At 36.3% G+C, this 24,993-nt stretch overlaps 1 protein-coding gene across 1 annotated transcript; it reads right to left on the bottom strand.

The window, feature by feature from the left end:
- Positions 1-1,079: 1,079 nt before the first annotated feature.
- COG2 (component of oligomeric golgi complex 2) lies at positions 1,080-24,587 on the bottom strand. Its single transcript, XM_026705169.2, has 18 exons — positions 24,421-24,587; positions 17,927-18,088; positions 16,759-16,824; positions 14,312-14,392; positions 13,234-13,334; positions 12,218-12,326; positions 11,353-11,532; positions 10,750-10,874; positions 9,975-10,101; positions 9,407-9,546; positions 6,917-6,978; positions 5,885-6,036; positions 5,381-5,569; positions 4,777-4,849; positions 4,049-4,191; positions 2,949-3,088; positions 1,928-2,108; positions 1,080-1,591 (listed from the first exon to the last, which is right to left on the bottom strand). Exons 1-18 carry the CDS (start codon positions 24,475-24,477, stop codon positions 1,490-1,492), a joined length of 2,190 nt encoding a protein of 729 aa, XP_026560954.1. The 5' UTR covers positions 24,478-24,587; the 3' UTR covers positions 1,080-1,489.
- Positions 24,588-24,993: the final 406 nt, after the last annotated feature.

Below are 24,993 nucleotides of genomic sequence, written 5' to 3'. Positions count from 1 at the left end.
AGTTCAGGACTGCCTGATCCATTATCCAAAGCAGGGTGCCGAACACAAGCGTTTACAACTAAAGTGTTTATACATTTTATATGTCTATAAATTTACTCTGAGTGCCAGAGCTTTCACACCAAAATTCATGTGTTTGCTTCCTAGTTTGTTCCTCCTTTTCACCTTGGCATTATAAATCATGGGTCTATATGCATTCCTTTGAAACAGGATCGAAACTGGATATTAAACATCCTAAAAGAGAATCAGGAAAACATAATTTGTTTGAAATGCATGCTAGTGTAGGCAGAAACGAAACCAATTTAAGACAAGGCCACCACCTCAACCCTTCGCAATCCAGCGCTCTGATTGGAAGATTTTAATATCAACTAATAGCGTAAGAACAACTGTGATTCTAGGATACTATCTCTGAAGTCATAACAATGTGCATTTCTTCAAATACAGAACTTCCTGTCAGGACTCACCTGTTTTCAAATTAGGTAATGGCCACAACCTGGCAGCCAGAAGCCACAAATTAGCCTTTCAACCTTCCAGGGATCATGCTGTGTTATAATGACCTCACAGAGGGGAAAAAAAAATCTGTTTCATTTTCAATGATGGAAATAGGGATTTTAATGGAAATAGGATTTCCAGGTCCCTGAGAAGTAAAGAGTTTTCCATAACCAAGAGTTTCCCATAATCCCTACTAAGACTATAAAAACCACTCGTTAATTCTGAATTCTGAATTCTGAGATTTTTGAGATAATACTAGAAACTTCTACTAATTAAACACCACAATTCTATCAATCCCTTATTGTAGAGCAAAAAAAGAAAAACAGCAGGTATTCTGAAAACATCTTTTAAAAAAAGTCATTTGGGGAAACATTTGATTTTCTTCACAGGCTTTTGACTCGGAATAAAAGATGCCAACCATTGAGGAAAAATTCAAAACTGATTTCTTTTTAGAAAACCAAGAATAGTTCTTTATAAACTCAAAGTAGTATGATGCAAACAATCCTTAGACGTCACAACTTTGCTACTCTTACGGTTTTTTTTTTACTATTTGTATCACAAAATAAAACATTAAAAACATACAAGTCATAGCAACATACTTAACACCATTGTTTATTCTAACAAAATTTACAAAAAGACAAAATTCTTCTTGTTCATTGTAATCACCTTAAATTCATTTTTTTTTCTGCATGATAATAATTTACAATAAAAATAAAAATATTTCCATAATCCTATGGCAGAATACTTAGAAATATATAAACTGCCTTCCATATAACGGAAAACCAAAATATACGTTCTCCCCTGTATGTTTCTTTATTTTCGTGAAATGAGTTTTTCTATTTTGAGACACTTTTAAATCTGCTGCTGCAGCTGCATTAGGAAGCACTTTTTTTTTTTTTTTTTTGCTAAACAGTATTTGGCAAAGGAAAGTAAAAATAAAAAATAAACTTTTTTTATTTTTTGGAAACTAGGTCTCTTCATTAAAAAGCTGGAGATTATGTTAGGTTTGTTCGGTGCCCATCTGACCTTTAGCAGCTTGAACAAGCTCCGAAAGAGTGGAAAAACTCTTAATGTTGCTTAGCTGAATCCCCATCTTCTCCACCTGAAACAAAATATCAGATTTACTAATTATTGCTTTGTAAGCAACACTAGAAGTATTTCAAACATAATACAATCAGAAGATCTACGACATGAGCATTGAATTTCAAGAAGTTACAACCCCTGTCCCAAAAAACCCTCATCAACCATACAATCATTCACTATTGCTCCAAATAAACTGGAGCAACAGTGAATGATCATCCCCAAAAAGGTACCCAAAGCAAAAGAGAATGACTGGCCAAAAGATCTGAACGGAGGTTTGTGCGGCCAAACTCTAACAAATTAACAGCTATATTTATGCAAACCGCCACTACCTTAACTGTTTTTGGCATCTAGTTACCTGCATTCCAAAGTGTTCCACATCTAGAGCTAACTGTAGGCGGATTTTGCTATCGTCGCTCATGCCTCCAGAGGGAGAGGGATTATTTGCAGTTACAGTTTTTCTGGCTTGTTTTAGCCTTTTCAAGCTCTCTTCCATTTTCTTTACAGAATGTAGAATATCTGATACTGTATCCAAGTACCTACATGAAGAGGAATTAATGGATTAGATTATGAGCACTTGTGGACAGAACCTCTTGGGCGTGGGGGGAGGAAGAGCGTATATTGTGTATGTAATAGTTATGCTGTGCCTATAGGATGGGAGCAGAATATGCAGTGTATTCAGAAAGTATTTAGACCCTTATGTTCACTTATGTTAAGCTTGCAGCCTGATTCTATAGTTGCTGAAATTCATTTTTTGACTCACTAATTGGCTACGCTCATGTGACAAAGTGAAAACAGAATTTTAGAAATGTCTGTAAATTTATTAAAAAGGAAAAAACAGAAATGCACTGTAAGTAAATATAGAGAAATGAAGTTATGCTCTTTCTCTCCCATTTAATTTAACAGTAACTGAAAACTGCTGATTTTAGCCTGGAACATACCCTCTTTAAATTATATTTTAGCTTTATCTATGCCAGGGGTCAAACTCATGTCGTCACAGTGGTGTCACGTGACGTATTGGGACTTTTTCCCCCTTTGCTAAACTGGACGGGGGAGTGGCCAGCATGTGATGCATCCGGTCCGTGGGCTGGGAGTTTGACAGCCCTGATGTACACAATTGCAACAAAACACTCCTATTTTACTTCAATGGTACGGAATTTCAAAAGACACACAGGCTTATGTGTATTTAATTTATGTGTAAAGATTTGGATTTTAGAGATGCGAATGGAAATTCCAAGGAGACCTATGTCCTTTTAATGGAGGTTATCAGGAAAGCTTTTTGATATATAGTAATGAGTTGTGAATGTACATAATCTCTGAATTTTCAACAACTTCCTGTAGGATTAGTCTGGCAACATTCTTCTTAAAATGTCACTTACTTCTGTGTGCTTGTATTGAGGGCTCCTTCCAGCCATTGCTCAATCACAGCTGGCTTTAATATATCTTTGTAGTCATTCTTCAGTTGATGGAAAGGTTTAAGGGCACTGTCAACATAGGGCAATGCCCTGGTTGGCACTTCCTGGTTATTGATGTAAAAACAAACAAGAGAAAACTTTATTAAGCGTCTAAAGTAAACCTTAACATGACCATTTAGAAAGATGAATGGTTAATTGTTCACGCACAGCAGTCTTAGAATCATTCAGGAGCAACAGTTAAACATTCCAATGAATAATCTGTGATAATATTTAAGGCAATTCTAGAGAAAAATGGCAAAGCATGCATCACCTACATGGTCTTTAAAGCAAATGTATTTTTCCGATCATAATTATCACAATTTGGATCAGAATTAACACTTGTAGAGCCAAACAGAGATTTGGCAGCTGACAAAGAAATGAAACGCCTAGTCAAAGGATTTAACCTTGAATGATCAGCTGTACTATCAAAACCTTAACAGTTTCAATAGCAGCAAATTGGAATTAAGCTCTGTATGACAGAGTTTGAGCCATTCTAGCACATTAATGGCAATGCTGGCTTTCTTCCTCTATAGGTGGGTGCAGTGGGAAATAGGAGATATCTGATGTTGGAACTCTCTATTTACTTCTGAAACAATCCTTGTCAGCTAATAACCACTTATCTGGAAAAGAGATGCATATCAACGGAAGCAAAGGCATTGATGGCCCTGCCAAATTCTGCTTTAGAAATGCAACAGAGTATAAGAGGAACCAGAAGGGCGTTTTACTTTGTACATCACTATACCTTTCCTAGGTCAATAGGGAGTTAGAAAAATAGAAAATACAGAAATAGAACATGAAGATGGATAATGGGGGGCATCTGAACATGATACGACTACATAGTTTCTCTTTTAATAGCCTTTGAGAGACTAACTCTTGTAGAGTACAGGAAGCTTTGCAGACTTAAAGGTCATTTTATATTAACATTTATATAGTTACACACACATCCCAGCATTAACAAGAGAAATAGTTATTATAATGGGCATTTATGGTGTCCATACATATATTTTCAAATGGGAAAAACATACCTTGTTAGTTCTTCTATACAGTCTTGGGATTTCCAGGGCGCTTTTCAAGCAGCTAAAGCAAGAATCATTTAAGTCTTGAATAATCTTACTGTTTAAGGTTGGCCAGGAACCTAGTAAAGAACTCTTTGAGTCTTCTAGTGCTCCTATTGGAGAAATATATACATTTATGCACTGTAAAATCGAAACACCAGTCTTAGGTATATGGTATTTTACAACTCCTCTGAAGTAAGTTAAAAACAAATACAAAAAGAGCTGGATTGTACTACTTTAGATTATATATTATGATACAACCGTTTCAATATTATGTTTCATAGAGATATAAAAGAGCAGGTTTTAAAACACTGCCCACTCTCTTAACTGTACTTGGCAAGTGTCCAAATGAGTCAGAATTCTCCAAACCTCCTTCACTCACCTCCATTCATCTCCTCTTTCATTTCATTTTAGAACCAAGTCATTTAGAAGTGTAATTGATCTGCAAACACTAGCAGTGAAATGTGCTTAAGAACCAGTAATGTTTTTCACCCCAAAGATACAGGGAGGAAAAAGAAGACTAAGCAAGGCTATAGGGAATCACCTTCAAATCCATTCCCTCGAAAACTGAGAAATTATTTCAATTTCAATTTTCCTCGTTCAATTTAACATTTTCTGTCTTTGTAAACACATTGCCTGATAAAATATATTCATCAAAAGTTGAATGCAGCGAGAGAAAGAGATACACAAATCTTTACCTGAGATGCAAGCTATATTCTTGAAGCCAATCATGTCAAGTTTCGGTTTGATTATTTCCAAAAGTTCAGGAAGCTGAATGAAAAACATGCAAGGCGTTATGAGTAACATAACCTTCAGATATCTGACACACCGATGCAGAAAAGTTCTTGTGTACAAGACTGTAATGTTTCTGCAATTCTCTTTGCTGAAACACCCCGCCCCCCCCCCAATAAAGAAGGCATCAGTGATATCTTACAACAGATTCTTACAACAGTACCGGTGCCCGGCCCATATCACCTTAAACAGGTGTACCTGACAAAATAACGAGCTGTTTAACCAACTATGGAAAAAGAATAAAAACAACACTTTAAATAATTTGATTTGAACCCCTAGAAAGGTTCTGATTCAAAGCTGTATATTAACAGTTTTAAGTTTTTTGAACTGACAGGACTAAAGAAGTGAATGCATCACTCGTACTACTTTTACCTCAACGATAAAAAACCAGGATAAAAGTTGATAGCCAAAGCAGCAGCCACAAATGGTAAAGAATAATTTTCTTCAGGTCACATATTTGTAGGTTGTCTGGGTCAGAGAGAGTCATGTAAATCAGTAATAGCTACAAACCCATTCCTGAAGTCGATCCAAATCTGCAGCAACAAACACAAGCTGAGTGGTGGATATAGAAGGTAAGGGCTGAGCATCTGGACAAGACTCATTTCCTTGATCTTCCACAGAGTTCAGTGGGGATTCCTTGCTTGCTAATGTTTTTTTATGGTCTTTCACAGTTTCATTAGACACAGGCCTGAGCAGAAGCTGTTCCGTTTACAAAAAGAGTGACAAAGAATAATATTAGAGAGAAAGCCAAGTTTGTCAAAACTTTGTTATTTCTTAAAGGTAGATGCTAATCTTGAACCAGTTTAGTTTTTAAAATATTCCTAGCATAAGATTCCCAGCATGAAAAAGTTGGCTGGGTGACTGGGCCTGTCACTCTCAGTACAAACCACCTTACAGGTTTATTGTATAGGAAGAAGGAATATTATGTATGTTTGCTGCCTTGAATTTACTTATGAACTGATAAAAGGTGAGATTAAAAAAAATCAATCAATTAAGCGAACCAGTTTTTCTCACCTCATTAATGAAGACTGAGTAGCGGGCTAGAATCTGCAATGAAAGCTTCCATAATCGATCCGTTAACAACGGCAGAAAAATCTGAGCTGACCAGCACTTCTCTAAACTAGCCCATGTCATGTGCGTTGCCAAAAGGCGATATGAACTTCCAGCTGCCAAGGAAGAATATGGTTAGTTCAATTATGATCCATGTTACATTTAAAACATCATCATATTAACTTTTCTTTTCTTTTCTGAACTCCAGGCTTCACTCTTGGCACAGTGCCTCCTTAAGATGAAACCCGACAAGTGCAGTTTTACAGCATTTCCTCGGAAGTTGCTTATGGGGTGTCCCCTTGGTGGAAAATCTGTGCATCTTTCTACAACTCAGAAGTTCCTCTCTCCAACCAATTGCAAGGGGAGATGGTTTGGCCACTCTTCCCTCATGGCTGGTGAAGGCTCATTTATTTAATCCCACCCCTGCTAAAGTCTCAATTATAGCAACTACCTATATCTTTTGAGTAACTGCACTTGCAAAAAAAAAGAGGTAAGTATGATTTGCAGAGGTTACATAGCAGGGGAGACCGAAAATGGGGAAACTATTGGTTCTTTAAGAACCAGCTTTTTCTGTAAAAAACACTATCCATCATTATCAAATGACGGACACAATAAATTACAAAGTAGAAACTGGGGACACAATTTATCTTTTGTTTCATCAATGCTACCCATAAATAGTTCTTTATTTAGTGGGAAACATTACTAGTCAATTCTGCCTTCAGTCAAATGTTAGTAATACAAGAATTCTGCTTCAACATTTAGACATATATTTCTCTTTTTTTAGTTCAATTGATTTGGTTTTGTTCCAAGCAAATATTACATGGACTGTGATAATGTGAGCTTATTACAATCACAAAACTTCTAGTCAGCAAAGCAGCACTTTTTATATGAATATTTTTTTAAAAAAATCCCAGCAATGGAAAATAAATAGTTTTCTTATGTTATCTAAATATAAAGGCATGAGGCATGCATGTTAAATAAAGAGAAAAGCTTTACCTGGAGCCTCTTCTAAGCCATCAGAAAGAGCTGCTTCTAAAGCACCTGCAATTTCTCTAAATCTAAAAGAACCACAAAATATCTTTTGTGAAACCCCAGTGAAAGTAAGGTTAGCAATTAAAATCTGGCAATTTAGTGATGCAAGCTATCAATCTAATCCTACAAATTGTATCTCAAATCTGAATGTCATACAGAAGTTCTGAGCAGATATTTTTGGTGAAGTCATGTCACTGTGGAATCCCCACTGATAATTTCAACTCTGTTTCTCTTGTACTCCTAGTATTAGGTAAAGACTGGTTCACTTTTCCAGATGTTTAAACCTTAAGAAATCTTAGTACCTTTATCACAGAAATGGTCAACTCATGGTGGTTTTACTTAATACCATGTTTTTCCAACAATGCGGCTTCCACCAATAGGAAGGCCCAGCATGATTTCTAGGCATGAGGTGAAATTAAGCCCCACCCCACAAATTTAGGCCTATTTAAACCATGCGTTTCCCTGCCATTTTTCACATTGTTAGTTAGAACTACACGAGATGAAGAGAAATGGGGGGGAAGGTCGGGGGGGAGAAAACTTGCCTTTAGGAGTGCCCTGCAGGTAGCCTAGGCTAGAATATCCCGATCTACTACCGATAGAACATTGGCCGATAGAAGCTCCCTGAAGGCAGTCACCAGCCACTTCTATCGGCCGGTAGAAGCGGCCTTGGGGCGAGCACCCATGCGCACTCCCCTCACCACGAGGCCATTTCTATCGGCTGATGGAAGCTCCCCAAAGGCAGAGTCACCAGCTGCTTTGGGGTGAGGCGTGGCTGCCCGTTGGGCACTCGTTGCTACCCAGCCGGTAGCAGCAGCTGGTGACTCTGCCTTTGGGGAGCTTCCATCGGCTGATAGAAATGGCTTCATGGTGAGAGGAGTGTGCGTGAGTGCTTGCCCCGAGGCCACTTCTACCGGCTGATAGAAACGATTGGTGACTCTGCCTTTGGGGAAACTTCCATCGGCCAATAGAAACAGCCTCATGGTGAGGGGGGTGGGGGAGGAAATTAAGTCACCCCCGAAACGACATCCTAGCCGTTTCTTCGGGGCTCAAAAAAAGAGGACCTGGCCTTATTTTATGAGAAACACAGTATATATGCTATGATGCATTTATTTATTTATCTCTCTCTCTTTCAAAATAAAATATGAAACAATTAAAAGCCAATTAAAAAACTAAAATCACAATTAACCTAAATAAATTAACTGGACAAGAGATTCTTTTGACTAGATTCCTCACAGAATCTATCACCCCAAAAGCACTCATGCCTATTGTTAAATGAATCCTGTGATCAGAAAAGATTAGGAGATGCTTGACGCATGACACATCTGTATGATAAGAGAAAGAGATCCAGATGAGTGGATAAATAGGTTGCTTGCAACATGGCTCTTGATCATACATCTGGATTGCTAGTCAATTTTGGAAGGAAAGTCTGACAGATGGAAAGGCCAGACTCAGAAAACAGAAGAAAAAGATTTGTAGAAAAGGAGGAGTGGGGATTTCTGAAACTCTGAGGCCTCTTCATAAGCTTCAGCACAAATTTTTCTAACCTCTCGTTTTCATTGTAACTTTTAATCCAAACAACTGAGATTTTGTAATCTAGGACCAAATTCAGTATTATTTGAGAGGAGTTAAATTACAATTAGGAATCTCAGAAGAAAGGAGGGCAATTACTTCTTAATTATGCCTACAATCCCTTATTCTCTTAAAGATACTCTATACCATAGCAAGAAAAAAACATGGCATAGAAATTTTTTCTAACGACCTATAGTTAGGTCTTTTGACAAAACACTTTCCGGTTTCCACTGATTTGCAAAGGACACTAGCACAAACTTCTGCAAATAGTTCTAGGCTAGGAGATAGAAAGCAATAGTTCTTTCCGATACCTTGAACACTTTTGTTTAAAAAGAATTATAATCTTTTAAGAGGGCTTTTTCAATCAGGCTTGTTTCGGAAAATAATTTAACTGCTGGCAGTGTGTAAAATCTTATTTCTGTTTAATTGAACTCATGGTGATTTCCACTAATTTTTTTCGACGAATGCCACAGATTGCAAAACTAAAATCACATAGAAGTGAAAAGTTTGAATAAAATTAATCAAGAGGTTTTATTACACTTACAGCGTTGCAGTTTAGACTGAATAATTTAAAGTCTTCTTTTCCATGCTATAGCTTCATTTTCACTTCTAGACCCAGTTGTCACAGGCTACAAAAATCCTAGTCATCTAATTTTTAATTATTCAAACTGATCAATAAAGATTGCATAAACATGGGTAGAATCAAGAGTTCTAAAATAAGATGCATTTAATATATTGAGACAACAGATGTTCCAGAAGGCATACTTTTAGGAGAGTAGTTTCCCCTTACATTTGGGGGGAGGAAGCACATTTTTAATACATCTTTTCACTTGCATATTTTAAAATGTTCTTTATATCATCTAAGCATAAAACCAAGATACTGACCTTATTTGAAAATAAATTTGCAAATTCCACTTATCATTAAAGCTCTGGTAGGAAGGATGTAACCTCAATCTTTTTACGCTGGCTTGTGAACCACATTGCCGTTCAAACTTCCTTACAAAATCCATACTTATGTTGTATTTCTGAAGGCAAAAAGCATGCATTAAACTGGGTGTCAAATTTCTTTACAAGAAAATTAGTATCTTTACTTCTCTATCCAATCACTTTATCTCATTTGAAAACTATGGAACTAGAAACAATGTCCTATTAGCAATGGAGATGTTTACATGAAGATATAATAATATATAAATTATTTTGATTATATTTACATAAAACTGCACTGAATCAGAATGTTAAAAGTCTCCTATGGTTTGTCCACCATACCCCAGATTCAGTTCATATTACAAAGTAGGGACATTTTTTTTTACTATAGCATTCATCTATATAAACAAAGAACATAAGTTAGTTGCAATTGAACAAACTATGTTAAATATGTAGTAGTTAAGTCTAACAGTCTGTATCCCTTGGTTCATCATTGCAAACTGTGGTGAATATATAAATTTAAAATTACCTCATGAAATAAATCTGGGTTTCCAGGATTAAACAGAGACGGCAATTTAATTTCTAAACCACGAACAATTTCTGGCCATACAGAATTTACCAAGAAATCATATCCAGGAACCGTATTCCCTCTTTCACTGCAAGATTAAATCAATATTCCCACTATAAATAGCTCTAATTTAAAATAAATCCAGAATTTACAGAGTATTGCATATGTTGCAATTCTCTGCCACGATCACATACATAAATATGGGATTGAAATTAAAATAAATCCAACAGTAACTATCCAAGCCACATTGAAAATATATTAAATTAAAGACCTATTATTTTGGGAGATACATTCAGAAAAATTGGTGAGAAAAACTGATTGCAGAATACTTCTTAAAAGTTAGAAATGAATCCTATGTGAAAAACTTGAAAGTAAGACTGAAAAAAAATCATTATGCCAAGTAAAGTAAGGACAAGACTAGATTTTCAAGATGACATATAACTAATGTGATTTTTCGCATGATAAATTACAAATATAAAGTATTAGTCATGGTAAAGTGAGTGAGAAAAGAATATGGACACTATTTTTTTAGTCATTAAAATGAGCTACTTTGCAATAAAATACAGTCAGCAGGTTACAAGAGATCTATTTATTACTGAAGATAATGTATATTAAACATCTCTCCATAGCCATCAGAGGGTCTGTTCTGTTCCTATAATTTAAATACTGTTTAGCAGAAGTTAACAGAAATCTGTTAACAAAATTTAACAACGACAAAAAGAAAGATTTCAATTACCTTGAAATACCTCCTCCTGTTACCTCACGCAAGAGACGGCAATGGAGAGGAACAAACTCCAGTAATTTTGAATACATTGTCTGAAGACCATTTGGTTGAGACTGAACATACTGTTCTACAATCACCTATGAAGAAGCCTCAATGTCAAATCTCAAACTAAAGTTCAGATTTCTTTTAAAAGACACTTTGTCCCCATCCCTGTATTTATGCAGCATGCTTAAAATATTAATTTCATGGGAGGAGGATAGTGGTTAATTCAGCCTCAAGTATTTATATGCAATTTTTCATACACATCACATAGTAATACACTGGTAACTTCAATGCTACCAAGTAATAATTGTACTGTTTTCTGCTCTAGCTTTTGGAATAATCAGAGTTTGGAGGGCCATTGAGTAGATTTGAGAGGGCCACTTAGTCCAACTCCCTGCTCAGTGCAGAAATCCAAATTAAAGTTTCTCTAACATATATCCACCTCCAATTTACATCACTCCAGTCTCTATTCAAATACTTGCATAAAAAAAAAATCCACCCTTTTCCTCCTTTTGAAAAAAACAGATATAGATAGTGTCTGTTCTTCCCTTAGTTTTCTCTAGCAACACTTACCTCATCTATATATGGCTTCACAAGGACTTCGCCAACTAATGCCTCTGCATCCCGCGTTTTGTCTATGGTTGCATAGGTTCGTAGGCAATGTCGTATTATATCGATGTTAGAGGACTGAAGTCCTTCCAACAGCAATCCTTCTAGAGATTGTTGCAGTGTTGCTGTTATGCCAACTATACGCTATGGTTTTCAAAACAGAATAAGGATAATTGTTAGCTGTACTGGAAAAAGGAATGAGATTCATTAATATTGTTAATTTATTTAAGTACATATTATTCTCAAGAATAATATAATTAGTATCAGATTAAACAAACTGATTATCAGTCATGGTTTGTTGGCTAACAGTCCATTGAGGCTTAAGTAACAAAGCATTTGTTAGTGTTTAAAGCATCATGAGACATTATTGTTAGTATTATTGCAAGCAAGAGAATAATATAGCAACAGAAAGGGAAACTAAGATGCCATTTAATTAATATTCACATCTAAATGTTACCATAAATACAAGCAATTACTTTTTAAGAAGCATTTCTTCAGTATTTAAAGCATATACTTATTGCAAGACATTGTATTTAATAACTAATTAATGGATTGCTTTTAATTGATTTAAAGTTAAATGTAAACTGAATAAATACATTCCCTTAACTTTCTCTAGGTGACAGGAATTTTAACAACCAATATATTTTATATTTTTCAGTTTTGTTTTGATCTCCAATAAGCCCCAAACATTGCACATTCATTTGGATGGCATCAAATCTATTTAAAGCTGATTAGTAAAAAAGATTCACAATAAAATAGAAAGCACTGTTGGGAGGGGGGGGGAGAGGGGTTGTGGGGGAGGGGGATTTAAACAAGTCAACATACTTACTGGTTTCAGCTTATCTAAAAGAGGCATTCCTTTGCTCTGTACTGCATGAAATTGCAACTGGTTGAATTCGGTAGCAATCCTCTCTAAAATCTGTCCGGTCAGAAGTGGACTTGAATTGACACACAAAAAGACATCAATTCAGAATAGAAAACAGCACATACTTTATTTTCTCCATTTCTTTCTTTCCCTGTATTTAAGAGTACATATAAATATGTAAAAGGGGAATTTTTAAAATCCTTTCTGATCTACCAGCACTAAATTTAGCATGACCAATAGATTCAATAAGGAGTTCTCTGCAACTGGGAAGAAATAGCTTTGAATTTTAATGGCTGAAATTACTAGAGGAGAGAACAGACCTAGATTACACTATTATAGTAGCCCCAGCCACACCTTTATTTCCCTTTACATAAATAAACGAGCGACAGACTTTCATTTACCTAGAGAAATAATTCCTTAAGCAATGAAACTTGGGCCACTTTCTAGCAACAGGGATCACGTGAACTATACCATTTACCTGTGGCTGATCATATGCATCTAAATTAGTTTTATAACAACTTCTTTTTAAACACTAGTTTTCCCTCAAGAGTAAAAAATATATATGTTTTCTTATGTTTTTGCGGGTATTTATATGTATGGTATTTAGCTTTGTTCGGGTATTTTCCCATGTCTTTATAATGGTAAACACAAAATATATTAAATAAATTCAATCATTAAATTGGTTGATATGCATACAGCAATAATTGTAATCCAGGGGAAACATTATGACTATGGCTGCATTTTTAAAACAGTTTTAAGAGATCCATAGTCTCAGTATTCAATTAGTTTATTCAAGAACAAATAAGAAATAAATATATTATCCCATAATGGTCTTTTGGGAAGCAAAGATATGCTCTTCTAAATGTTTAATGGGACTTACTATTTTATAATATAATGATAATAAGACAATTATACTTTAATGGGAAACATATCCAAAGAAAAACAAACTGGTGAATGAGAATAAAATTTAATTGTCATACCTGCTTACTTCTAATGATGTTTCTTTTGAATTTTGGGAGTGTAGAATTTTCTCTATCTTCTCAACTGATTTAATAACTTGAATAAGTCTCAAGACACACACCTAATTTTTTAAAAAGCAAATAACTGTTTTTAAGGTTGATGTTGATCTGCCTTTAAAACTAAAATAATCTGGTTCTGCTATATTAATTTTCTCTGACTATAGTCTACTAGACACCAACATTTCCAGACATAGCAAAAAGTATGTTGAAGTAAACTGAAAGAATGAACAAGGATTAAATTGCAAAGCAATATATAAGAGTAGAGTGAATGCATCAATAGGTACGAGAAAACTGAGAAAGTTGTAACTGGTGGGAATTGATGAGATTTTTTTAAACAGTGGAGCAAAATCTTAAAGAACAAAGGGGACTGCATGAAGCAGTGTATGTTAGAAACAAGGACGGAAAGGCATAGAAAGGTATAGAGAATGGAATTGGGGCAAAACAGATGTAATTCTTATCTCATATCTTTACTTTCTTTGGCTAATTATTTCTTATTCCATTTTTCTACTTTGCCTACCCCCAAAAGGAAATAGCATAATGTGATGCATATGCATATACAAATGCATACATAAATTCCCTAAAGAACATATTTGAATGCATACTATACACTACAAATGGGAAATATAAATTATAGTAGAAATAAGAATCTTTGGGTTTTCTAATAAGGTAAACCCAGAACTAGAATTAGGCAACTTTTCATTTTGCTGTCTTAAAGGGTAGCACAAATAACTAGCATGTATATGGTACTCCAAGCAGAAAAGACTCTGAGCAGCCACCTACCAACCTACAGTAAGATTAAAAAATAGTAAGTAAATAGATCTACAAAATACTTTGTGCCTGAGGAATAACCAAACACAAAACACATGTGCATCACAGGAGGGATTTCCATTTATAGCAATTTTCCATTCAAGTCCTGAAATAGCCAAGTTTCATTGTGTTTCCAAAAAACCAATATGGTTTAATGATTAGATTTCAAAAGAGAGATATATTTATTTTCATCTATTTATGTTGCTCTTGATGTAAAAATGCAATCGAATACCTTTTTTTTCCTGATATCTTCTTGTTTAGACAAACGGTCATCAATTGCACGTATTTCTTCACTAACACAAGACTTAAGACTCTATGGAACATCAACGAAAGTGTAAGCTTCGCAACATTCGTTTAACCAAATAACAAAGCATGCAGCTATTAATACAATTCATTTTGCAAATGGGCAGCATCTTAAGAAAAAGCCAAGAAATTTCAGCCAAAAAAGTGTCCAAGCTGTCCTTCAACTATACAATCTCATAGCATTTTGTAGAATAAGAATTGTTTCCGTGTCAATAAATTATTTCAGTTATCTATGTGCATGACTGGTACATAGTCATTCCAACAATTTCATTTCATTTCAATCATTTCAATTTTTGAGGTCATCCAATTATTCCTGCATGACCTCCTGGGTTTTAATAATAGCTCCTACTTTTAGTTTCAAACAAACTAAAGGTAAAAATTATTAAGCAAGGCTTATTTTTAGACCTATTTTTAATTGACTGTGTTAGCATTCTTATCCACGTTGTTGATGTCTTTAGCTTATACATCTAAGAATAAAATAAATATTTCACGTTCTAAAATCTGGTTTTTTTAATGGTAAGGTCATAAATACTATATCTGCAATGGAACACTAAGCACAATTATTATTCACACTAGCTCCCTTAATAGACCTGCCTACCTGACTTCGTTTTAAAGAGAATTAAAAGTAAAACATCATTTGATAGCATTTTGAATTCCGTTGTGATTGTTTTGTGTAGAATTTGGTGGCCTTATATATGTAATAAATACTTAAATTACACCATAGGTGTTTTTTTTTTCTTAACAAACTGGAAGAAAGTGGGCTAGATGCAAATATTGCCAGATGGATTCACAGTTGGCTGAACAGCAGTAACCAACACATGATCCTTAGTGCCCACATGGAAGGAGATACGAAGTGAGGTACCTCAGGTTCTGTCTGGGATTCAATACTGTTTGACATCTTCATAAATGACTTAGATGAGGGAGTAGAAGGCCTGCTCATAAAATACCCAGATGACACAAAGCTTGGGGAGGGATTGCTAATACCACCAAGAATCAGCCCGTTTTGGTGGTATTAGCAATTCCCCCCAAGCTTTGTGTCTTCTGAATATTGAATCAAATGCCGGATTTTATGAGCGTTCTGATTTATGGTGTATTATATCAAGAATCTTGATAAATTGGAACATTGGACCCTATCCAATGTTGTTCAGTGTTAGGATATGTAAAATTCTGCACATAGGCAGGAAAAACCAAATGCATAAGTACAAGAAAGGAGGTGCCTGACTTAGCTACAGTTCTTGGGTCAGCCTTGGGAGCCATATTAGTTGGAAGTTTCGAGGCTGCCACATTTAGAGAATGGGAAATTGGGAGGGGGGATTCTTAGTGAGTAGAATTTTAGAAACAACAACATTCCATTCTGGAAGTCAAGGACGACTTACTCTGTACCTGGAGGGGAGTGTCTGGAGGAATGGCTCCAGTTGGAACGATGGTTGATTGGGCCATGTGATGGACTGGTGGGTGTAGGGGATGGATCTTTGAATTTCTTTTGGGGAAGGGAAAACATGGAACTCTCAGGTTCAGCTTTTCCCAGATGTGCCAATATGACAACTCTAATAAAATGGAACTTTGAGAAAATGCCTGCCTCGGAGTTTATTTGGAGTTTGTTAGTTGGAACACTGACATCCTGTAAGAAAGGTCTGGGAGTTTGGTAGACCACAAATTAAGTCTCTTTAGAAAAGATACAGAGAAAATTCAGCTGGTTTTTCAGCTTTTCTCCTGGAGTAAATAGGTGTTCAACAAAAACACAATGTATGGGACTATAGTTAAAATTGCTTAATTAACAAAATACAAAGTAAGTCTCAAGTATTAGAAAAGATTTGCTGAGCTCTCAATCCAGTTATTTTAACTTGGAAAAAAATCTTATCATATATACCTATCATAACATCCCAAAGAACTGATTTATGATTTGCTCTTCTTATTCAATGTAAGACAAAGTTTGATTTAGGCACTTTTAAATTTCAACTCAGCAGAAAAAATAATTTCAACAGACCTACGTGCTAATGAAACATAATACCATGCAGACAGCCACAAAAGTATTGAGTAAATGTGTGCTTAATATGTCTTGATATAAGTATTGACTTACAAATTCAATTGTCTATTCTTCTAGAAAATATGTTCATCACCTGATGTTATTTATAAAAATAATAAAGGTAGGATATAAATAGATAAATGCATAATAACTATAATTAAACTCTGTTCCATTGTTAATATTTTCAGGGTTTTTTTCTTACCACCCAGAGATGTTCTTAAAATATTTAACATTTTGCTCCAAATAGATATTTTTCCCAAAAAACTTGTTCATAAAGTTTTATTTACAAGATTAAGAAATATCCATGAGGCAGCTATGGCCTATATATGAGAAAATATGCCAAAACGTACCATAACTTCTTCTCGCAACTGCCCCAAAGGCACTGAAAGCTGATTGAGGGCTTTGTCCATGCCAACCTAAAGAAATTCCCAAAACATATTGCTATTAATGAACAGCTAAAAATATATCAAAGGAATGTTTTTAGGTATTTCTTTTTTTCCTTCTCACTTCTTTACTGATATATTCTACCGTTGTCGGTGTTTTACTGTTTTCTAAATTTAATTTTTTAATGTTAAAACTAAACATAAACATTGGGCATGTAAAACAGATTCTGTAATGTACTCCATTTCTATTGAGAACAAACATTTAAAAATGTATTTAAAGTCAACTTTTCTTGTTTATGCAATATTTCCATTTTAGTCCTAACACCAGCACTAGCTTTATTAAATAACCAGTTTTCTACAGAAGGGCGATGGGTGGGGGAGGGAAGAGATAAAACAGATATGTTTCCAGGTCATGTAAACTCCTTACATACAATATAAAAGGATAGAGCTTGCATTTTGACATCACAACACATTTTTTTCGTCATTTTGATGTCATTGTGGCTGAGAATGCTCCCATCCTTGGGGAGTTTGTATCTCTTTACCACTTATTTTTTAATACTTTGAGACATTTAGGCTTTATTGTACATATTTGATTTTCTACTAGTTGATATTTCCTATGGTAACATTGCATTTGCGTATTTAATTATTGTATGCTACAAATCTTTCAAATGAAATACTGACAGAAAAAAACCCAGACAATATACCCTGTGGTAAGATGGGCAGCCAATAAAAATTTATAAATAAATAAATAAATACAACTTGATAGCAAATCACTTTATTCTTTATTTAGGTCACAATCAAATTGCCTGCTCTGGAGAGCCTACGTGCTAAAATGTGCATCTACTATGTACAGCATGCTCTCTTCTCAACAGGGTATATTATCAGTCTGCAGGCAGCCTGTTAAATATCTTGGAACTAGACCAGAAACTCTTAAAGTCACATTGAAACTAATAGGATAACCAGTCATATAACTAATTTAACTACTGTTGATTTAAATTGGACTCCATCATGAATGATTTTTCTCTGCAGTGACACTTCTTTCTATGGCATATTTAATCTTAGATGCTAGGGGGAATATATAATATAAATGCTATAACTGTGCAATAAGCACACAAAAGACAATCTGTCAATTTACCAGGTTGGTAGAGAGGTTAACAAAGTCTGCATAATCTTTGTTTATTAATTCAATCATGGCAGTTTTAAGAAGCTTGTAGTATAATTCAAGATCATCACGAAGTTCTTCCAACTGAACACGTTTCCTGCACTCGGACACAAAGTGATCAACATCGAAGTCTGGCTGCAGAAGAGAAAATATTAAAAAAGTGCAATTGTTGAGAAATGATCTATCATACAAATTCAATTCTTTACAAAAAAAAGAGCAGGGTTTACTTATATAGGCCACCCCAATCTGCCATGACACTGGGTAGTTTATATTATAGAGTTATCTATATTATAACTATATATCATCAAATGAGAAAGACTGGGAAAACAATTGATTATTTAGAAAAGCATAACACAAGGGTCCATGACCCACTCTGATTCAAATCATGGGGAAGGAAGCAGGTTTTAAGGTGAGGGTGATACAGATCTTGGGGGAATTATCTCCAGGTGGCAGGCATTATGAAAGAGATGACCTGACATTGTTTAACTGATATTTAACTGATATACTTATGAAACTTCCTGAAGAGGTAATGAACTAACAATCTTGATGCCCTTTCAATGTTGTCCTGCTGAAGAAGAGGAGGTCATAAGCCAGCGCTGTCCAAAGACATTTCCGTGTTCAAGTCGGCATGACATTGCAGAGTGCTGTTTCCTCCCCACTGAAGTGGTACCTATTTATCTACTTGCATTTGCATGCTAGGCGAAGACAGGAGCTCACTCCATCGCCCGACACTCAGGTCTCAAACCTAGGGTGTTGGCTTTTCAGCTGACAAGGCCAGCGTCTTAACCACTGAGCTCTCACACCATCCTATAGTTAATTAAGTTAATACACAACAAACAAGCATTCCAATGATTAAGAAAAAGATACGGAGTTGTATGTAACAATTAGTGAACCAAATGTCTGGATGAATAGCTAGGTGCTAATATAATTTCAAGTTCAATTTGTCTTACATTTTCTCAGTATATACACACTATATTTATTTATTAAATTTATTAGCCCATCTTAATACCGGGTAACTCTGGGTGACTAATTGAATAATTTTTTTCAAACTATCATGGCTTCCCTCAAAGATTCATCAACATTATGGAATTCAATCCAGTGACAGAAATAAAATGTTTTCATGATAATCCACCAAGTCTATAATGTAACCATGTCTTCTCTTCCTTTTGCTTAAAGAAATAGCAATATTAACTAGTCATTTTAATATGGTTTAGACTTAGAGCAAAGTCCTCTTGGAGGAATCCTAAGCAATATAATTTTTTTTCAAGGGGGGAAAATCTGTAGCACAGAATTGTAAAATCCTTATAGAACTAAAATCTACAAAGAACTACTAAATAAATTATAATCAAGTGGTAAAATACTGTTCTATGTTAACAGACTACAATAATAAGGAAAGGCAGCAAGGTGGCTACAAAATTAAATAGACAGCAATATAACTACATATTTGCAGATTTTGTTGGATGTGTTCCTAGTGAATTTGACAAGCAACTAGATCAGGGGTCTCCAACCTTTTGGACCTCAGGGACCACCAAACTCATAATTTTAGATCCCAGGGACCACTAACTGGTTCTGTGGGCGTGGCCTAATTTGTGGGTGTGACTTGGTGGTCATGTGACTGGCCGGGCATGGCTTGTATGTAAATATTATAAATATTTATATGAATATTGAATTTTTTATTTTAAAAAAGAGCAACTTTTACCCAAAATCAGGCAAAGCAGGCAGATTGAGTTGCTCACAGAATCATTCAGTGATCTATCTATCTGCCATCGGCTAGCTCAGTCTCTCAAATTTGCTTGCCATGAGTCTGCATTGAATTTGCTTGCAAGCAAACCTTCAGTTCTAAGGGAGGTTTGGCTGTGCTTAGCGAGAAAGCAAGAAATCCAACCATTTCCTGCTTCCTAGCTAATCTAAATTTCCCAGCACAGCAGAACAGATGATGGTCGGAAAAAGGAAAAATATCAATTTAGGAGGCAGGTTTGTCGGGTAAGGAGTGAGTGGGCGGGGAGCGTTCCCGTGGGCCATGTGGGTGGCACAGCCTTGTGTTTCTGCGCAGCCTGGATTAATTGCTTTGGGGGTTGTTCTGGGGGTGAGATTTCTCTGCGGCCCACCAAAATTTTCTCATGGCCCACTGGTTGGCGACCGCTGAACTAGACAACACCTAGCATCATTTTACATTACAATAGTGTTACAATCAGAAACTAAGTTGAAATGATAAGTGAAATTGATAAGTGAAACTAGACAACATTCATAATATAGGAGAGATAAGAGATATTTGCATAATTCTCTATACAGATTTTTTTATAGAATGAGTACAAAGAAGGGCATCTAAAGGAATTAGAATAATCTAAAATCTCTCATGGTACCTTTCCTACATTTTTCTTTACTACTGTATTAAGAACTTAAGTTACATAAGTAGAACCAAATGATTAATTCATATAATCATCTTCTCCATTATTCTTAAATCATTACTAAGCTCTGTCAACTTACCACAACCTTCTTAACAATTCTCTCTCTTGAGACACTCCCCCCGCAACCCCCGTAGTTGAATATACAATGTGCTGGACTGTGATAAATTATGTAGCAATCAACATTTTACTTGGGCAAGAGAAATTTTGTAATTAAGAACATCTTGCATCATATTATTGAGTTTAATTCAATATATTTAAAGTCAATTTGTGATACACTGATATATTTGTGGAATTCTGTGTTTTTAGATAACACTTCTTGACACCTGAGTTTATTTTACTTAGGCCAAAGGTTTGTGAGTTTTGTGAGCTTATGACATCCATCTATCAGATGCTAAAGGCACTCTTAGGTTTTTTGCTTCAACAATTTGAACACTGGAAAGGAGTTGCAACTGTATCCTTTTGCATGCCAAAAAACCAGCTCCATCTTTTTTAACTTCAGTGATGGTTCTGTGGAAAATAAGAATTTTCTTGCCCTTATTGTTAAATAACTGGGAGTCAAAAAAATCTTGGGAGCCAAGAGATAGCTATGTTGGATATTCTATCCCAATGCATACAAAATTTTCTATAGAGCCACCCATTCTATATAAAAAGCAATTTGATGCCAGAATCTAGTTTAAGGAATATACTTGTGTTGAGTCAGACTAAAAATCTACACACTCTTAAAGCTATTGTAGTCTAATAGCTAGAATAGTTAATTAAATGAAATGGATAATTTTGGACTAATTACTATCTCTTAACATGATTTTCCTCACAAGGAAAAATGGGATATGTGGTAGGAGAGACAAGAATTTATACATATGCCATTTTAACCTTCTGGAATGCAGGCAGAATATATATTTTTATTCTACTATTCTATATTACAGTTAATTGTTAAACATTTTTGTAGAAAGTCAGCACCTCCCTCCCTCCTAGAAGAATAAAATATTTTGAGGAATATTAAAAAAGGCAGAATATTATATTTTCCTAAATGAGAAACGGAGAAATATGTTTTTAGAGTCAGAAAACAACCCCCACAGCAGATGTCAGTGCTTAAGAGATAAAGAGCTTATTGAAAAAGGAAGACAAATATCTAGATAGCTCTATTCATAGGCAAAGCAAATATTGTAGGCAGATTTGGTAATCCATTCAAGACAGGTACTTTGCAACTCCCTGCAGCAAAGTCTGAACAAACGCAGAATGGTAGGATTAGCCCTCACTCAAGCCAAAATAGAATTGCCCAAAACTCTTTCAGAACAGTCCAAACTTCAACCAAACTTAGCTCTGACAAACACCTAGGATTTGCATTTTCTCTTTCGCCTATAGAGCCAGCTATGAGCCCTACATAACTCCATAGGAATCTGACAACAGTCAATAAATGTTTTTGCACAGGAACAGAAAGCTCAAATACAAACCTCGAAGAAGGTATAACTCACCCACCCCACTCTCAACTCCATCTTGTCAGCTGCCCAGAACCACATATCCACGTGGTTCTGCTTATCAATAAACCATTTTTCCAGTCTCCATGTTTCCACTGTCTTTCTCCCAGCTTTGAACTGAACTAGATGGATATTTCTTCCCACAATTTAAATAATTTATATTCCTGCCCAATGCAATACAAATTTTATGAAGCTTACAAGAAATAACCAAGATAAAAACAACCGTCGTGAATAATGTGATTGATTAATCAGATGTCTGTAGGAATTTCACACATAACGACTTTTATGAAGTTTTGTGATGGTCTGGCAATTGTGGAGAAGTTTTACAGTGGTTGTACTGAGGCGACATAAAGATGGATTCTGCTGATGAACATGGTTACAGATACAACCATAATTGAGCCCAAAATTTCTGTTGGTAACTGAGACATTTGTTAAGTGAATTTTGTCTCATTTTACATTCTCATTACAATTGTTAAATGAATCACTGCCATTAATAACACAGTCATTAAGTGAATCTGGCTTCTCTATTGACTTTGCTTATCAAAAGGATACAAAAGGGGACCCTGGGACACTGCAATATGAATCAGTTGCCAAGCATTTGAATTTTGATTATGTGATCATGGGGATGTTGCAGTGTGAAAAATGGTTGTAAGTCATTTTTTTGAGTGCCGCTGTAAACGGTTACTAAGTGAACTTTTGTAAGTCAAGAACTACCTGTATTTTCATTTCAAACTGACCAATGGCTTTCTGCTTGTATATTTTTAAAATAAGTTTTTACAGGAACTCTCCACTTACTGACTGCAATTGGGACTGAAAAAAGTGACTTATGATCATTTTTCACACTTACAGCCTTTATAGCATGTCCATAATCATCATCATCTTCTTCTCCTTCTTCTTCCTAGCGTATTCCCGCAGGTGCAGGGTCCCCTTTATAAGCATCGCCACAATTGTGTGATCGAAATTCAGATGCCTGGCAACTTATGACCGTTGCTGTGTCCCGAGCTCAAGTGATCTCCTTTTGCAACCTTTTGATAAGCAACAACTGTATTACTAACTTATCAACGGCAGAGATTCACTTAACTAACAACTGTGGCAAGAAAGTTCGTAAAATGGGACAAAACTCTCACTTAACAACCAAAAGTTGGGCTCAATTACAGTCCTAAGTCAAGGACTACCTATAATCAGACATTCACACCAAATAAACAGTAACATGCCACTCGTGCCTGTGTGAAGCACGCACACACGCACACACCCCAAATCATACATAACACTACAACACATTAACAAAGCCAATTAAGTTTGAAGGCTCCCAAGCACTTCGTGGGTTCTTTTTGACAATATAAAATATAATACAAACATTCAATATAAAATGAAGTTGCACAACATTCTCAGAGACTCTTCCCATCCTGCTTACAATCTTTATGAACTGTTGCCTTCTGGCAGAAGATACAGAACAATTAAAACTCGGACCACACGTTTTCTGAATAGTTTTTATCCCAGAGCTATAATTGCACTTAACAATGAACTTAAGGGCCACCATCAGTGAGCTGTTGGACAGTATTACTTGGTCTGTTGTGTGGATGCTTGTGTGTTTTTAGGAATATTGGTGGGTTTGAGGATTGTCATGTGTGTGTGGGACTGGTCTATGGGTGTTATGTGAATTTTGTTGTACGTATACTGTGTATATACGTACAATGACAATCAAGAATTCAAATATCCATTTGAAACAGAATAATCAAAAAGGAGACCACACAAGATAGTGATACATAGATATGTAAATATATAGGTATGTAGAATAGTGTTTGATATTAACAATTATTGATGAGAAATATCTATATAATAACCACCAATGATAATTATTACTGGAAATATGTACGAATAGTTGATAGAAATATAAGACAATAACGTATGTGGATGTAAACACTGTCAAAAACGTAATTATGATTTGTATGAATAGAAAACAATAAAAATACTATTAAAAAAAGAATTCAAATATTCAAAAGTGGTTTTACTCATCCTGCCTCCTGGATCAGGGGTATCCAACCTTGGCAACTTGTGGACTTCAACTCCCAGAATTCCTCAGCCAGCAAAGCTGGCTGAGGAATTCTGGGAATTGAAGTCCACAAGTCTTAAAGTTGCCAAGGTTGGACACCCCTGTCCTGGATTGTTTTGCTTCCCCAACCCACTCCGGGTATTTCTTGGGTATGTCTCCCTATAAAAACATTAAACCAACGTTGACTCTTGCTTAAATTTTGGAGATCCAAGTCTGGTCCCTGAGGGAACCCGGGGAATAACGTCGCCGCCTTTGAAAGCACAACTCACACAGACCGGAGCGCCAGTCTTTCCCTCGACCGAGCTCTCCGACACACTCTCAAAACACAAACGAAGAGCGCGGCTTCTCCGGCCTTTGACGGAGCAAGAGGAACCGCTCCGCCTCTGGCTCTTGAGGGGCTCCGGGTGAAGGCAGGTGCCTGTCTGAACGGGCGTCCCGCTGGGGGAGTCGGCCTCCAGCTGCCTTCGCAGCCCAGCGCCGGGGCTTCGGCCCAGCCAACCGCCGTCTCCCGAATCCTCCCGCCCGCCTCACCTTCATAAACTCATCCTTATCGAAGCACAAGTTGTCGGGTCCCCGCGGCAGATTCATCGCGCCCGACCGTAGCACCCACCCGCAGCAGCCACGTCCCCCGAAACCCGCCTCCTCGGGGGGGTGGGAGGAGGACGGGGAGGGAGGGACGGACAGGACAGCCACTTCCGTCAGACGACGACGTCGAGATCCGGCCTGGCTTTCTCGGAGGCTCAAGGGCGGCCCCTAGAGGCTCCTGGAGTCTCCGCAGCCACGTCGGAAACTCGAACTACCTAGAAGCCGAGGGATGTGATGCCAAGGCGGCTCTTTGCGCTGAGGAGGAACTTTCGGTCCGCTGTGCAACTCAGAGAGTGGCCGATTTGCAAAGCTTTGCTTCTGTGCATGCAGACGTTTGGGAAACAGAAAACCCGTTTTCCGCTTGGATGATCGCATGGAGTCCCCGTATGTGTACTTGGGAGCCTTTCTCTGACGCATTCTTGAATTACTACAATTCTTTATTGGCCAAGTGTGATAGGACACACAAAGGGATTTTCTCTGGTGCATAAGCTCTCCGTGTACATACAAGTGATAAATCAT

Source organism: Pseudonaja textilis, chromosome 1, assembly GCF_049901715.1.
Source record: "Pseudonaja textilis isolate UNSWEBS1 chromosome 1, rPseTex1.2, whole genome shotgun sequence".
Lineage (NCBI taxonomy): Eukaryota > Metazoa > Chordata > Lepidosauria > Squamata > Elapidae > Pseudonaja > Pseudonaja textilis.
The sequence above is the reverse complement of the archived record's forward strand: the minus strand, read 5'-3'. Positions and strand labels throughout refer to the sequence as shown.

Coding starts and splice junctions, on each gene's coding strand:
- COG2 (XM_026705169.2), bottom strand. CDS start 24,477: ATGAATCTGCCGCGGGGACCCGACAACTTGTGCTTCGATAAGGATGAG. Junction 6,037..6,916: donor TGGCTTAGAAGAGGCTCCAG/GTAAAGCTTTTC, acceptor CTTCCTTGGCAG/CTGGAAGTTCATATCGCCTT. Junction 4,192..4,776: donor GAATATAGCTTGCATCTCAG/GTAAAGATTTGT, acceptor TTTCTCCAATAG/GAGCACTAGAAGACTCAAAG.